Raw genomic sequence first — 17,206 nt, 5'->3', positions numbered from 1 at the left:
CTTTCTCTCGGGCATGCACACATGGTCTCTCATGAATAAAAAGAAACGGAACAAAAAGAATTACAACTATGTCTATTCAGACTTAAGTATTTGGGATACATTTTCTATAAGATGAAGTAAGTCTATCATTTAAAAAAAGAAAATGGCAATTTATTACCAGTGACAAAATTTAAGTAAAAATTAGCATTACAAAAAAACTCTTTTCTGTCATCATGAGTATAATGGCTTCTTAGTACTTAAAATCTCTTCTGATTAGATGGATAGCAACATTAACATGAATTTTTTGATATTTTATGATGACATATGCCTACACTTGGAAGCTCTACATAACTCAGTGAACCAGTGTTTTCAAATGACCAATGCACAATGTTACAAACTTATACATGGCTAAAACCCCATTCTAAATGTAAGATAAATCAGTGGATTGTGGTTGTTTTTTTTTTTTTCATCAAAATGCTTTTTAAATTTTTTTTATTTACACTTAATTGTTTTAATGTAATAGTACCAGTCACTTACAGTTGGTTCTCCATATCCACTGATTCTGCATCTGCAAATTCAACCAACTACAGGTTAAATATTTTTAAATAAATAAATAAAAACAACAATACAAAGATAAAACAAATGAAAACAATACAGTATAACAATTACTTACATTGTATTTGGTGTTAGAAATAATCTAGTGATAGCTTAAAATATATGGCACTATGTGCATAGGTTATATGCAAATCTATACGAATTTATATTAAGGACTTAAAATCCACTAATTTTGGTATCCTCAGGAGGTCATGGAATCAACTTCCAACAGATATTGAAGAATACTCTATTGGGACCAGCAGTTAGCATAATGGCTATGTCGCTGGACTCCCATGTAGTTGACCATGGTTCAAGTCCTGGACCCAGTGGCTTAAACTCACGCCAGGCACATGTGTATGTGTGTGTGTGCCCAAGATCCCGAGAGGAGAATGGAGGAAAGGGGATTGCAGCGTGGCCATTCCCCCTGGGTGGGGGTGATTTCTCGCTTTCTGTCTGTCTGTTTGTCTGGTGAGCACAAGCGCCCTATAGCAAAAACTTCTCCAAAAAAAAAAAAAAAAGAATGACTCTATTTAGTTTGAGTTCACATTGTGGCTAATCTTTAAGAAACTATCACTTGGGGCAACAGGTGGCATGATGGTTAAGGAGACATTGGATCTGTCTTGTCCAGCTGCACAGTCTTTCCCTTTCTCTCGGGCATGCACACATGGTCTCTCATGAATAAAAAGAAACGGAACAAAAAGAATTACAACTATGTCTATTCAGACTTAAGTATTTGGGATACATTTTCTATAAGATGAAGTAAGTCTATCATTTAAAAAAAGAAAATGGCAATTTATTACCAGTGACAAAATTTAAGTAAAAATTAGCATTACAAAAAAACTCTTTTCTGTCATCATGAGTATAATGGCTTCTTAGTACTTAAAATCTCTTCTGATTAGATGGATAGCAACATTAACATGAATTTTTTGATATTTTATGATGACATATGCCTACACTTGGAAGCTCTACATAACTCAGTGAACCAGTGTTTTCAAATGACCAATGCACAATGTTACAAACTTATACATGGCTAAAACCCCATTCTAAATGTAAGATAAATCAGTGGATTGTGGTTGTTTTTTTTTTTTTCATCAAAATGCTTTTTAAATTTTTTTTATTTACACTTAATTGTTTTAATGTAATAGTACCAGTCACTTACAGTTGGTTCTCCATATCCACTGATTCTGCATCTGCAAATTCAACCAACTACAGGTTAAATATTTTTAAATAAATAAATAAAAACAACAATACAAAGATAAAACAAATGAAAACAATACAGTATAACAATTACTTACATTGTATTTGGTGTTAGAAATAATCTAGTGATAGCTTAAAATATATGGCACTATGTGCATAGGTTATATGCAAATCTATACGAATTTATATTAAGGACTTAAAATCCACTAATTTTGGTATCCTCAGGAGGTCATGGAATCAACTTCCAACAGATATTGAAGAATACTCTATTGGGACCAGCAGTTAGCATAATGGCTATGTCGCTGGACTCCCATGTAGTTGACCATGGTTCAAGTCCTGGACCCAGTGGCTTAAACTCACGCCAGGCACATGTGTATGTGTGTGTGTGCCCAAGATCCCGAGAGGAGAATGGAGGAAAGGGGATTGCAGCGTGGCCATTCCCCCTGGGTGGGGGTGATTTCTCGCTTTCTGTCTGTCTGTTTGTCTGGTGAGCACAAGCGCCCTATAGCAAAAACTTCTCCAAAAAAAAAAAAAAAAGAATGACTCTATTTAGTTTGAGTTCACATTGTGGCTAATCTTTAAGAAACTATCACTTGGGGCAACAGGTGGCATGATGGTTAAGGAGACATTGGATCTGTCTTGTCCAGCTGCACAGTTCAAGCCCTAGACCTGGCAGCTTGAAAAACATGCTGGGAATGTGTGTGTGTGTGTGTGTGTGTGTGTGTGTGTGTGTGTGTGTGTATGTGTGTGTAAAATCCCAAGAGGAAAAATGAAGGAGAAGTGATTGTGGAATGGCTATCATGCCTCGGGGGTTGACTTCTCACTTTCTCTCTCTCTGTTACTCTCTCCATCTCTCTTCAGTAAGCACATCCACTCTATGGCAAAAATCTAAAAAAAAAATAAATAAAATACTATCACTCATTGCTGGGTGTGGTGGCATACACCCGTAATCTCAGCTATTCACTAAACTGAGGCAAGATGAGCTTTAGTTTGAGGCCAGCCTGGACAATCTAGCAGAACCTTGTCTCTTTTAAAAAAAAAACTGAGGCAGGGGGAAGGGGCAGCAGGTGGCGTGCTGGTTAAGGCCCATGGCCAGCTCCAAGGTTCAAGTCCCAGACCTGGCAGCTCGAAAAACACTAGGCACATGTGCATGCTTGCTCAAAATCCTGAGAGGAGAATGAAAGAGAAAGGATTTTGGTGTGATTCTCACTTTCCCTTTCTCTCTGGCTCTTTTTTTCTTTGATGAGCACATGAGCCCTATGGCAAAAAGAAAAAGTATATAAAAATGTATATATATATATATATATATACACATATATATATATATATGCATTTATAAATATATGTGTGTGTGTGTATGTGTGTATGTATGTATAAGAAACTATCACTTTTCAGGTTTTGATGTAGTATTAAAAAGGACTACCCATCCAAGTCTTCCTTTCCCGACTACTTACCTCTGTGAGTACAGGTGTGCTTCTTTATACACTTCAATTGGAACAGCATATTGTAACAGAGTGAATACAGACGCACACAAGGGGATTATTTCAGTTTGTTACTACACTGCTAAAAGAGGGACCAGCAGTTGGCATAATGGCTTTGTCGCTGGACTCCTATGTAGTTGACTACGGTTCAAGAACTGGACCTGGTGGCTTAAACTCACGCCGGGCACGTGTGCGTGCGAGCCCAAGACCCCGAGAGGAGAATGGAGGAGAAGGGATTGCGGCATGGCCATCCACTCAGGGGCAAATTCTCACTTTCTATCTGTCTGTCTCTCGGGCGAGCACATGTGCCCTCTATCAAAAACCTCTCCAAAATAAAAACCGAGACTAGATGATTTTACAAAGAAATACACATTTATTCAGCTCATGATTTAGAGATCCAGGGTCCAACTTCTGGTGAGGCTACAACATAGTAGAGGGCAAGATCTTAAGCAGAGCATGGTCTGTGTCCAGGTGGCTTCTGCCTGCCATATTTCCTTTCTTTGTATGTATACACACTAGAACTCAATCATGGAGGCCCCATCATAACCATTCCATCATTAATCTCTTCCCAAAGGCCCCGTCCTTCAATACCATAACCAAACTTAATCCTTATATAATGGCTGAACACATGAATCCCAAAGGAGCACAAATTCAGACCGTAGCAAGGACCTTAAAATTTTCATGGAGGGACCAACAGGTGGCATAGTGGTTAAGGTACTGGACACTCCCACATGACCAACCACAGTTCAAATCTGGGACCTGATGGCTTTCGTTCTCTCCTTTTTTTCCCTCTCTGTCTGTATGTGTGTGTGTCTCTCTGGTCAAATTAAAGTAAATGAATGAATAAATTAAAAATTTTTTTAAATATTTCATGGATAAATGGAGCCATATATGAGTTTATTTTGGTGTAAAACTACTGAAATACTGGCCTTTTTTTATGATATGCATTTTCCTTGATTTTTTTTTTTAGAACAGATTCACACAATGGTATTTACTCAGATACATTTAAGTGAAGAAATGTAATAATATAATTCAGTTCAAATGTTTACCACACATAGACTATGCCAAGAATATTTCCAAAAGCTAAATTACAAACACAAATAAAATTCAGTTCCTACCCATAAGATATACACAAAAAAATTAATTCTCTCTCTCAAAATTAGAAATCTGACATCAACAGGCATTTTTTTGGTAATATGTATAATATATAAAATATAACTATTGGACCACTGGAAAAGTTTTCATTATATTCTTTATAAAAATGCATCATGACTTTTCCAGTAACCCAATATATAAAACTGTATATAACTACAGGACCAGCAGGAGACATAATGGTTACATCATTAGACTCCCATGTAGTTGACTGTGGTTCCAGTTCTGGACCTAGCAGCTTGAAACTCATACCGGGCGTGTGTGCATGCATGCTCAAAATCTCTGAAGGAGAATGGATTGCAGCGTGGCTATTCTCCCTGGGGGATGATTTCTTGCTTTCTGACACTCTGATGAGCACACATGTCCTATAGCAAAAATCGCTCTTGAGTGTGAAAAGGCTGATTCGGCCAGGTAGTTTATAAAATAGCCCCTCTTCTCCTCTTGAATTGGAATGCAGCATAGCATTGAGGCACGCAAGAGGGGATGCCCCACTTCTCATTTCCTTCAGTCCTTCTGCCTCTATGACCTGCAGAATCTGTTTTGGTGTCATTGGAGCATCCGAGTAGTTTTCTAACACCTGATATAGATCCAGAAGACTCTAAATGCCACTTGCATCCTTGAAACGGAGGTCGCTTTCCAATCACACCATCCCATTACCCACCAGGAAGTGAGGGCTTTCTTGAACTTTTTGAAGACCCTTTGTATATATAAAAATCTAGCTGTTTTCTCTTAAGCCAAACATTACAGAAATTTACAAACATAAAACAGTGCTGTTCATCTCACTAAATTGTTTTCTTTTTTTGGAGAGGTTTTCTCTATAGGGCGCGTGCACTCGCCAGACAGACAGAGAGAGACAGAGAGACAGAAAGCGAGAAATCACCCCCCAGGGGGGATGGTCATGCTGCTACTCCCTTCTCCTCCATTATCCTTTTGTAATTTGGGGTATGCACACACATATGCCCGGCATGAATTTTAAGCCACTCGGTCCAGGGACTCTAACTATAGCCGATTATGTGGGAGTCCAGCAGCATAACCATTATGCCATCTACTGGTACCATCTCACTAAATTTTTATTTTGTTTCAGAAATTTTTTTTCTCTGGCTATATAATTGTTTTCTTTAAAGAGTTAACAAATATTTTCTAAATGTATCAATATATGTAACTCATGTAAACAAAAGGTCTTTTGGGTCTCAGTGATTTTTTAAGAATGTGATTGATCCCAAGACTAAAAATCTTTGAGGACTGCTATCCTTTGGCATCCATTATATGTAATGAATTAACTTTTCTTGTGCAGCTAGAATTATACTAGTTTTGTACCACCTTGCTACAATTGAAAAAATAGTCACTCAGTTCATTTTCTGTGTTCAGCAGTTCAGATGAGTACCCTGGTTGAGCACAACTAGAAGGAATGGAAAATAGCTAGGGAGACAACATTTCTTTAGATAAAGTAGTTAATCCATTCTTAGGAGGCAGTATTGGAGCTGAGCACTGAGTTATGAACAGTGCCCAGTTATGGGAAGATTTGTGGAAAACATGCTTGGCAGTAAGGTAGCTAATGCGAAGGCTCTGAAAGAGAAATGAGGTTGGGTGTTTGAGGACTAGTGAGGCATGAGTCACTGGAGGAGAGTAAACAAGGGAAAGGTTAATAGGACCTAAGGACAGAGAAGTAGCCAAGACCAGATCACAGGTGAGCCTAATTGCAGTAGTCAGGCAGCCAAGCAGGAGTAAGAGAAGATATGACCTAATCACTTAGACTGCTACATAGCCATTATGCCAACTGCTGGTCCTTTAAGAATTTAACTTTTATTTCCGGCCAGCTCCATAGTTCAGCAGTATGTGCTGCTTAAGAGAAGCCAGATCCTACATGGCGACCAAAGTTCAGATCCCTGGACTAGTCAGCCTAAAACATGGCAGTCTCAAGGTCCCATGGTCCAGAGGATTAGAGGAAGGGGATTGCTGCTTGACCAGACCCTGTGCGGAGGTCCTCCTCTTCCTCTCCCGTGTGCAAGTGCTCTATAATGAATAAGGAAAAGTGATTTTAAAAAATTTTAGCTTTATTTCATTGATTTAGTGGCTGTTTGAATTTTTGTGAGTTGCCTGTTTTAGTTTTTAATCTTTGCCCATATTATTTTTATCGAGGGACCAGCAGGTAGCATAATGGCTATGTCACTGAACTTCCATGTAGTTGACCGCTGTTTGAGTCTCGGACCTGGTGGCTTAAACTCACGCCGGGCGCGTTTGTGTGTGTGCCCAAGATCCAGAGAGGAGAATGGAGGAGAAGGGATTGCGGCGTGGCCATACCCCCTAGGGGGCGATTTCTCACTTTCTGTCTGTCTCTGTCTGTCTCTCTGGCGAGCGCACGTGCCCTATAGCAAAAACCTCTCAAAAAAAAATTTTTTTTTTCTTACTGATTTGTAAGAGCTGTTTGTTTATACTTTAAGGATATTGGCCTTCTCTCATATATGTTTTAGTTACAGTGATCCTAGTTTGCCTTTTGTTTATTGTATATAGTTTCTGACAGGATTTTTTTTAATTGAAGTTTGAATGTGTATGCAATCAGATCTTGCTTTTTTTTCTATCTTTTTCCTTACATTCCACTTATCTTTAAAAAATTCTACCCCACTCAGATAAAATAACCAACTTTATTCTAACTTTATACTTTATTAAACATCAGAGTGTAGGCTTTGACTTTTTCCCTTTTGATTATGAAAATTTTCTAATAATCAACATCAGCATATTTCCTTGTCTAGTACCTCTAGCTTTACTATCAAAATTACTGATATTTATTTTAAAGATTCCAATTGATTCCTCACTTCAGGTTTTACAGACATTTCACCAGAGGAGTTGAGGCTTGAATACCATAACTTCTTAACCAGCAATAACTTACAGAGTTATGTAAGTTTGTTTCCTATTATCTATGTTGATAACAGATTAGCTGTTAATTATTATTTTCTCTGCTTTAGTGACTTGCTTGTGTTTTGGCATTTGGTTAGGTATATAATTTTTTAAAGGACAAGGCCACTTTCATTTTCTAATTTCCTTTCTTTGGAATTGGTTAGTTATCTAAAACAGAATTTCTTTCTGTATGATTAGAAATAAATTATTTTTATTATAAATTATCTAGCAATCACTCTCAGAAATCAAACTCTTTTTATCATTTGATAGACATTGAGCTTCTGTTAGGTGTTAATACCATGAAAATTGCTAGAAAAACAAAGTTAAATAAGAAGCAGTTCATTATACAGATAATAGCTTCACCTGTCAAATATCCAAAACTGAAAAATCTTGACTAAAATAAATTGAGTACCAGAAGAAAACGCTCTAAACTCTCTTTTCCCATTGGTTGTCCACGATCATGACCATGCAGTTCGACTAGTGCACGTGTTCACTTCCCATCCTAACATAACGAACTCTTGCTGCCAGGTACTTATGGTTATCAACCAGGTGATATGAGGAGCTGGAGAACTGGGAGGGGGACTATAACTGGAAAAACTTTAGCAAATAGTTGCAAGTCAGTGCAGATTTTACAACTGTGGACCATAACACTGTCCCATAAGCTTTATGAGATTGAGAAGTGAATACATGAAGTTTTTATCAAAGAAATTAATTTAACACCCACTGTTGTGTCATTATTTCTTCGTCTTCTCTCTTCAGCTAAATTCTGTCCAGCAGTTAATTAATCAATGGAGGAACAGGGTAAATGAACTGAAAAGTCTAAATTCATCAACTAAAGCAGCTTTGGTGAGTATTAGAGGTTTTCTTCAGGAAAGTATTTTAATCTGTTGCTTGTTTGCAAAATATTTTTCACTTTGGATTTGGAAAACAAAGCAAAAATTCTGTCAAGAGTTATGGTATAGGATTGACTCCACAGTGCTGCAGTTTAGCCCTGTGTGTAGGGAGCCAGATCCCACAGCTGTTTATGGTTCAAGTCCCAACCCCAGCAGTTTGAATATCATACTGGGCACCTATACATGTGTGTCCCAAATCCTGATAGGATAGAGAAGTGGAGGAAAAAGGATTGTACCCCATTGGGGAGTGCTTTCTCTCTCTCTTTTTTCTTCTTCTTCTCCTCCTCCTCCTTCTAATTCTCCTTCTCCTCTTTTGTCATCTTCTTCGTCATCGTCATCGTCGTCGTCTTCGTCTTCGTCTCTTGGGAAGCAAGCTTGGGACCGTCCCAAGTGGGTCCAGCGTCACAGAGAGTTGTGATACTGCTGCAGCCCTGGCCCTGTCATAACTTTTTTGAGAAAAATAACAGCCATGCTAGGGATGACTGACTCTTTTAAAGGCATTTCTATTTCTGTATAAGACAAAGATCCTACGGTAACTGTCCTACAGTCAGTGTCTAAATGTTCATTCACATAATATTTAAAAGCAATTTCTGTTTAAACACAGATAATCTTAAATACTAGAATCCATGTAATATTTTCCAATTTTCAAAACTATTACTATAAAGTTAAAAAACGTTACCCCAAAAACAGGCTTAAAAGGGGGCCAGATGGTGGTATAGCAGTAAAGCGATACTCTGAGGTGAATCTAAATCGGAGAGTTGCCAGTTCACACCCACTGTTGAGTCATTATTTCTTTGTCTTCTCTCTTTAGCTAAGTTCTGTACAACAGTTAATTAATCAATGTAGGAACAGGGTAAATGAACTGAAAAGTCTAAATTCATCAACTAAAGCATCAACTAAAGTGATGCAAGTGCACATCTCTTGACAATTAAAAAAACCCAAATGGATGAATTATGGTACATGCATTCTTTTTTTTTTTCAATTTATTTATTTGCATTCATCCACTGTACATCATTACAGCATACAAAATGAGATTTTCCATCCAGAGTATACTGTATATTGTCTCAATCAAGCACATCAACAAACATGTTATTGTCAGCAAATGATCTTCCATTTCTTGTTTTCTGTATGTTTTGCTTTTTTCCCCCCATCCTTGGTTCCCTATCTCTTACCCTCTGCCACCTCCCGCTCTCCTCCCACACTGTCTCTGGTATCTATGTTTGCTTTCTATACCATTTTCCCCCCACATTTTATTGAGCCACCTAATCAATCCAAATATCCTCATAGCAAACACAGGTGACACACACATTTCCATGAGCACAAGTCTAACTATAAAGTAGCACCTAGCTGGGGCTACGTCCTACTGCAATCATTGAATAGATATATTTTTTTTCCTGGAACTTTTTTTTTTTTTGTAATGTGCATGATTGAGTCACTATGCAGTGTGTACTGGATGGGAGGTTGCATTTTGTGCCATGTGATGATGCTTAGGGAAGGAATGTAAATTGAGTTACAAAAAAAAAAAAAAAAATTTCCAATTCTAGTTCCTAGAATTATTTCCACCCCTCTTTCTGACCCTCTGTCCCTTCCCACCTGCCTCTCACACCACCTCCGGTGTCCAAAATTGTCCTCCATTCCCTTTCCACCCACATTGCATTGATCACACAATTTCCTACATAACCTAACTACTTTCAATGGTGAGTTCACTTGTTACTACTAAGAAAACCAGTTTTAACTTAAATCAAAGAAACGCCAAGGAACTTTGCTTAAAGTCAGGAAACAGGTTAGGATTCTGTTCAAATGGTAGGTGCATGAAGCTATCAGTCTCATGGTACATGCATTCTTAAGATACTATCTTTTAGAGTGAAGGTTCTGGAGTTGCTTTCTCTGTTCCTCAGTCAGAAAAGCAGACAAATATATGGTTTTTTTTGTTTTGTTTTGTTTTTGTTTTTAAATGATGAGAGATTGTACAGGAGGAGGGAGAGAGAAATATTTTGACAGAGTCTTGCCTTTATAATCCTCTGCCTTAGCCTCCTCCCCTGTTAGCTTGGATTACAGGCATGCACCACCATGCCTGGCCTATTCAGGTTGGTCTGGGATCCAATCCCAGTCCTCCCCTGTGGCCCCAGCCTTAGACAGTGTGACCCTCCTGCTAACACTGCCATGGCTGGGCCAGTTATGCTCTTTATTTTTATAAGGATTTTTTTTTATTTTGGGACCAGCAGATGGCATAATAGCTACACCACTGGACTCCCACATAGTTGACCACAATTCGAGTCCTGGACCTGGCGGCTTAAAACTCAACACTGAGCATGTGTGCATGTGTGGCCAAAAATCCCAAGAGAAGAATGGAGGAGAAAGGATTGCGGTGTGACCATCCCTCCTAGGGGCTGATTTCTCACTTTCTGTCTCTTTCTCTCTCTGTGGTGAGTGCACTTGCCCTATAGCAAAAATTTCTGTTAAATAAAAAAAAAGGATTTTTAAATTTAATTTTATTTATTTGCTTGCTTGCTATAGGGCATGTGTGCTTGCTGGAGAAAAATGGGAGTGGGGATGAAAACTCTCCCAAATGGGATGGCCACACCACAGTACCTTCCCCTCCATTCATCTCTTAGGATTTTGGGCACATGCACACATGTGCCTAGCGTGCCTTTCTAGCTGTTGCATTCAAAACCCTAACTCAAACTGTGCCATTGGCCATGTGGGATCCAGCCACCCTGACCTCGTGCCACCTGATGGTACTAATTATACTTTCTAAATGTTTTATTTTTATTTATTTATTTATTTATTTTTGCTTCAGGATGTGTGTGTGTGTGGTTTTTTTTTTTTTTTTTTTTTGAGAGATTTTCACTGTAGGGCGCGTGCACTCGCCAGACAGACAGAGAGACATAGAGACAGAAAGCGAGAAATCACCTCCCAGGGGGGATGGTCACGCCGCAATCCCTTCTCCTCCATTCTCCTCTCGGGATATTGGGCACGCACGCACACGTGCCTGGTGTGAGTTTTAAGCCACCGGGTCCGGGACACGAACCGCGGTCGACTACGTGGGAGTCCAGCGACATAGCCATTACGCTAACTGCTGGTTCCCTAGGATGTGTGTTTTCTCCAGTGAGAGAGAGAGGGGAGAGAAAGCATCCCCATGGTAAATGGTTTTGCAACAATTCCTTCTCCTCCATCTTTCCCTCCTTTCAGGATCCTGGACGTGTTCACATACACGTGAACAGCATATTTCTCAAGCTGCTTGGTCCAGAACTCAAACTACGTGGTTGGCCATGTGGGTTCCAACTGCCCTAACCACCAGGTCATGGAACCAACCAATGAAACATTTCTTTTTAGTTTATTTATTCCATGAGTGAGAAACAGAGAGGGGGAGAAAGAGTTAAACAGCATCCAGACAGTGTCTTGATACACAGCGTATCCCTAGGCTCTGTAAACATGGATCATGGGCACACGCATGCCTGGAATACTCAGAGAGGAAGGACTCTGGGTGTGAACTGGCAACCCTCCGATTTAGATTCGCCTCAGAGTATCGCTTTACTGCTATACCACCATCTGGTCCCTTTTAAGTCTGTTTTTAGGGTAACGTTTTTTAACTTTATAGTAGTAGTTTTGAAAATTGGAAAATATTACATGGATTCTAGTATTTAAAATTATCTGTGTTTAAACAGAAATTACTTTTAAATATTATGTGAATGCACATTTAGACACTGTAGGACAGTTACCGTAGGATCTTTGTCTTATACAGAAATAGAAATGCCTTTAAAAGAGTCAGTCATCCCTAGCATGGCTGTTATTTTTCTCAAAAAAGTTATGACAGGGCCAGGGCTGCAGCAGTATCACAACTCTCTGTGACGCTGGACCCACTTGGGACGGTCCCAAGCTTGCTTCCCAAGGCCTCCCTGTGTACACTGAACACATGTGCAGATGCCTATGGCCCAGGCTAGCTGAGGCTAGGAGTAGAACACAGCACCAAAGTCCTGTTGGAAACGTCTGCCTCTCTATTTCTATGTCTCTCTCTTATGGAATAAAGAAATAAACTTTTTAAAAGAGATTTTTTTGCTATAGGGTACGTGTGCTCACCAGAGATAGAGAGACAGAAAGTAGGAAATGACCCCACAGGAAGGTGGCCACACTCCTTCTCCTCCACAATCCCTTCTCCATTCTGCTCCTGGGATCCTGGACACACATGCACATGCATCCAGCGTGAGTTTTAAGCTACCGGGTCTTGGACTTGAACTGTGGTCAAGTATGTGGGATTCCAGTGAGGTAGCCCACCATCAACCTCATTGAGAATTAATGGAGAAGGGATAACTGAGTCCAAAGAATTACTGGACTTTCCTCAGGGCTGAAAGTTCTCACTTTTTGCTAACTTCCTGGGGCCTCTCCACCAGTGAGGATCTGAGACAGCCCCACCACACACACACACCTGGCTTAGCACATATCATATTCACTCCTTCATGCTGTGGAGCATTCCATTATATGATATACTATACTTTGTTTATCCATTTATTTGTTAATGGATATTAGGCTGAAGGAGAGAAGCCAAACAAAAAGACAAAAGAGTACTAATTCCATTTATATGAAACTCTCAAAAAGACAGATCTCACCTATAGCGATAGAAAGCAAAAGATCTGATTGCCTGGAACCAGGTGTTGAGAAGGGAGTTAACAAGGGACAAGAAGAACATTTAAATGCAATTGTGAATCTACTTCAGTTCATGCATTGGATGTCCTATAAATGTTCCCTTTTCCTAATATCCAGATTTCTTGATAAATCCAGATCCAACCTTTAATGTGGATACTGAAAAGTATTATTTAAAGTTATTTTTCTGATCATATGTGCTCTCTATAAAAATTTAGAAAGTACGAAAAAGCATAAACAAATTTAAAATCATTCATAATTTATCACTCAAAGATGATCACTATTAATTTGTTTTGTTTTGTTTAGTCTTTAGTAAAGCATGTGTGCTTGTCAGAGAGAGACACAAAGAGAGAGGGAAAGTAAGAAATCACTCCCCCCAGGGTGGATGGCCATGCTATAATCCCTTCTCCTCTAGTCTCCTCTTGGCATTTTGGGCACAAGTACACAGGGTCATTTTTTAAGATGCCCGATCTAGGATTCACACCACGCAGTCATCCATGTGGGATCCAGTGCCTTAAGCTCTACACTACGTGTGGCCTTGTTGTACTTTTAAAAAAAAGTGCATGCTTAAATTATTATTAGTTGAGGTGCTTTATCCTACTATTTTCAACCCTTCCCTCTGCCTACTCTGGGCATTTTTTCATGTTAAACATTTAACTTCACATCTGAAATGCATATCTTAAATATTGAATTTGGCTTAGGTGTATGGAAAAGTACTTGCGAATTGTCACCAAACATTTTATTGTTTGCATGTTTTGTTTTAAAGCTCTCTGATATAAAGGATGGAGTAAATCAAGCAGCACCTACATTTGGATTTGGCACTGGGCAAGCAGCAACATTTGGATCACCAGGTAAGTGATAAAGTAATATGGGACTTCCCCAACTCAGAAAATCAGGATTTTATAGAAATCCAATTATAAAACCTGAATTACCCTTGTGAATTTTACCACCTTCTATCATATAACTTTGAAGAATCTGGTTCTTCAAACATTTGTGAAAGGGAAGCTAGGGTGAGAGTCTTTGAGAAACCCTACAGCTCAGGCTTTGGAAGTCCATTTTAGCAATGATCTTTCAAGAGTTTCATAGGAGGGACCAGCAGGTAGCATAATGGCTACATTGCTGGACTCGTATGCAGTCTGCTGCAGTTTGAGTCCCGGACCCAAGGGCTTAAACTCATGCCAGGTGCATGTGTGTGCGTGCCCAAGATCCCTAGAGGAGAATGGAGGAGAAGAGATTGTGGCGTGGCTATCCCTCTCACTTTCTGTCTCTCTATCTCTCTCTGTCTTTCTGTCGAGTACATGCGCCCTATAGCAAAAAACCTCCTCCACCAAAAACAAAATAGTTTTATAGGAGTTTATAGCTGTGGTAGCAGCCCCTTTGAGAACCTTCTTGACACAGTGTACAATATAGCATAGGCTTGTTCTCTAGTGAGAGCTCTACTGAGGTGGGGTGGCAAGCTGAAAGTGAAAGTCCCATTCTGGCCCCTGTCTTTCTCCTTGGGAGGAAGTAAACGTCAGTAGCAGAAAAGCCAGGAAAATAGGATTTAGTCGATTTGTTCTAGTCCCATTTTCACTTTTCCTTCTTCTTCCTTCCTGTAAACTTCTCAACATCCAAACATAGTAGGAATAAGAAAGAAAGGTGGAAGTAGGGGTAATATGGCTACATTTTATGACTATAATAATTCTTTTTTTCTTTTTCTTGTAGGTTTTCCAGTGAATAACAGCAGCAGTGATAATGTTCAGAATTTTGGTTTTACAGCAAGCTCAGGATTTGTCACTGCTCCTTCTGGAGGCCCTTCTGTGTTTGCGAGTCCTCCAGCATTTGGAGCTATACCCTCTGCCAGTTCTGCCATGTCTGCTCCCACTCCGGCTTTTGGATTTCAGAAACCTAAAAGTACATCTGCTGCTTCGTTTTCCTTTAAAAGCCCTGCAACTTCTAGTTTTGGATCACCTGGATTTTCAGGATTTCCATCTTCCTTCGCAACAGGTCCTGTTGGAGCTTCAGTGACCCCAGCTGATGGAAGCGGCAATTCTGTGGCTGGTTTTGGTAGTTCAAGCTCACATTCTTACACTGCCTTTTCCAAACCATCTAATGACATCTTTGGAAATAACAGCATATCCTCTTCTCTCCCAGTCTCAAACAGCATCATCACAACAGATAATGTGTTATTCACACCCAAGGATAAACTAACAGCAGAAGAACTGGAACAATTTCAATCTAAGAAATTTACTCTGGGAAAAATTCCATTAAAACCACCACCTGTGGAGCTTCTAAATATTTAAAAGGACAGTTCCTCATACAAAAAAAGGATGATTTTTTGAAGTTGTTTTGAGTGGCTTACATAAAAGCAAAGATATGTATATATATATGTCTCTATGTACATATACACACATATACATGTATATATTTATAAGCTTTCAATAATTTGAAAGATTTTTAAATTAACTTCTTAAGTGTAAGTAAAACAAAAAATAAACAAAGGAATGTTTTGGAACTGTGATTATAAATGGAATTGAAAAAATTGTATCAAATAAAGTACTCCTTATACACCATTTTTACCTTCTCTTTTTTTTTTTTTTTTTTTTTTTTGAGGTTTTGTGATAAGGCATGTGTACCCACTGGAGAGGGAAATTGAGAAATTGCCCCCCAAAGGGGACAGCCACACCATAGTCCCTTCTTCTCCATTCTCCTCTCAGAATTTTGGGCACACATGCACCTGAGTGTTATTTATTTGGAGAGGCTTTTTCTTTTTTTCTTCTTTTTTTTTTTTTTTTTTGCCATAAGGCATGTGAGCTCACCTAAATGACAGAGAGACAGAGAGACAGAGAGATAGAAAGCGAGAAATCACCCCTCAGGAGGGATGCCCACGTCGCAATCCCTTCTCCTCTATTCTCGGGATCTTGGGCACGCACGCACATGCGCCTGGCCTGAGTTTAAACCACTGGGTCCGGGACTCAAACTGCTGTCGGCTACATGGGAGTTCAGCGACATAGCCTTTACACTAACTGCTGGTTCCCCTGAGTGTTATTTTGAAGCCACCAGGTCCAGGACTCAAACTGTAGTTAGACATGTGGGAGTCTGGCACCTTAACCATCCTTCTACCTGCCATCCCCAGTTTCTCATTCTTTAATGTTTTACCTTTAAACTGTTTTTCCTTTTAGGAAAGGGATAATTTCTGGAACTATTAGGGAAAAAATGCTTAAATATGTAACTTTCAGAATAAACATCAGTAGCAAGATATCCCTTCCTTAAATATTCTCTTAAAATGGTTTGTTTTGCATAATATATTGACCATTGTTTCATATAGATCTATGTCATCCTTTTTAAGAGTTGCCACGTACTCATTCTGAAGGATATAAAGTGAATTTGAGCACAGAAGAGAGAAAGGGAATATGTGTTCCTGAATTCATTTCAGACACTTGGCTTTTTTATTTAATTTGCCAGGGAGCACATACACTCACCGGAGAAAGAGAGAAGGCACCCCCAGAAGGGTGTGGTCATGTTGCAGTCCCTCCTCCATTCCTCCATCTTGTGGGGATCTTGAGCATGCACGCATACCATGTTTTTCAAGCTTCAAGGGCTAGGATTAAACCATGGTTGGCCATGTAGGATGACTCCTTTAACCACTAGGCTATGGGGCCATCCTTTTTAAATTTTTTAAAAACTTGTTTCTTTGATGAGAATAAGAGAAATGAATCCTTAACAAGGTCTCACCTTGTGATTCCTAGCTTAGCCTTCCTAGTCAGCCAGGGAGTGTGCATCCCTGCCATATACAGGTCGACCAAGGAACTGAACTGGCAATTGTTTATATGGATTTAACTTCCTTCCAGTATAGTGCTACTGCTGTGCCATCAAGATAGCTCACCCTGATAATTCCTAGGTATCTAGGACTAGACCTGGCAGGCCTCATCTCATGCTGAATCAGCTCTTGTCTGTGGCCTGTGGTCCTCAGGGCTCTTGCAATGCTGTTGTCTGTGGCCACTCAGAGAGCGAGCACTCTTCAGGCACTGACTGAAGAAACAACATGGGCCTGGAACTTCAGGATAAAACATTTCTGTCTCCAGCACAGTAGGAATTTGGAGTGCTGCTTACACCTCACATTTCTTTCAGGAATAAATGTTCCATATGATCCCTCCACCAAAAAGAAAAGATTTTCTTAAATAAATAACATTTTTTATCTAAAGAAAGAAAAGCTTATTTTTAGGATCTGGGAGGTGTTTCCCCTTAATAATTTGTTCCCCTCTCAGTTTTGGCGCTCAAATTACCATTGAAGTTTTATCAATTTTGGACTAATTTTTATCTTGGCCTAATTTTTACATAATTCTATTTATCCCTCTCAGTCTTATCGAATGAATTATATAAGAGGAATAAAAA

The 17,206-nt window shown here is 39.3% G+C and overlaps 1 protein-coding gene across 2 annotated transcripts in view; it reads left to right on the top strand.

Moving 5' to 3' along the window:
• Positions 1–15,384, top strand: part of NUP42 (nucleoporin 42) — a 25,208-nt gene extending 9,824 nt beyond the window's left edge. For both annotated transcript variants that reach the window (XM_006146668.3, XM_027771120.1), the window contains 4 exons: positions 7,222–7,298; positions 8,058–8,144; positions 13,599–13,683; positions 14,537–15,384. In XM_006146668.3, coding sequence (XP_006146730.1) covers positions 7,222–7,298; positions 8,058–8,144; positions 13,599–13,683; positions 14,537–15,114 — 827 coding nt within the window. In that variant the 3' untranslated portion in view covers positions 15,115–15,384. The remainder of the gene's footprint in view (positions 1–7,221; positions 7,299–8,057; positions 8,145–13,598; positions 13,684–14,536) is intronic.
• The last annotated feature ends 1,822 nt before the right edge of the window (positions 15,385–17,206 follow it).

The sequence above is a fragment of the Tupaia chinensis genome, unplaced genomic scaffold (genome assembly GCF_000334495.1).
Source record: "Tupaia chinensis unplaced genomic scaffold, TupChi_1.0 Scaffold000184_1, whole genome shotgun sequence".
Classification (NCBI taxonomy): domain Eukaryota; kingdom Metazoa; phylum Chordata; class Mammalia; order Scandentia; family Tupaiidae; genus Tupaia; species Tupaia belangeri.
The sequence above is the reverse complement of the archived record's forward strand: the minus strand, read 5'-3'. Positions and strand labels throughout refer to the sequence as shown.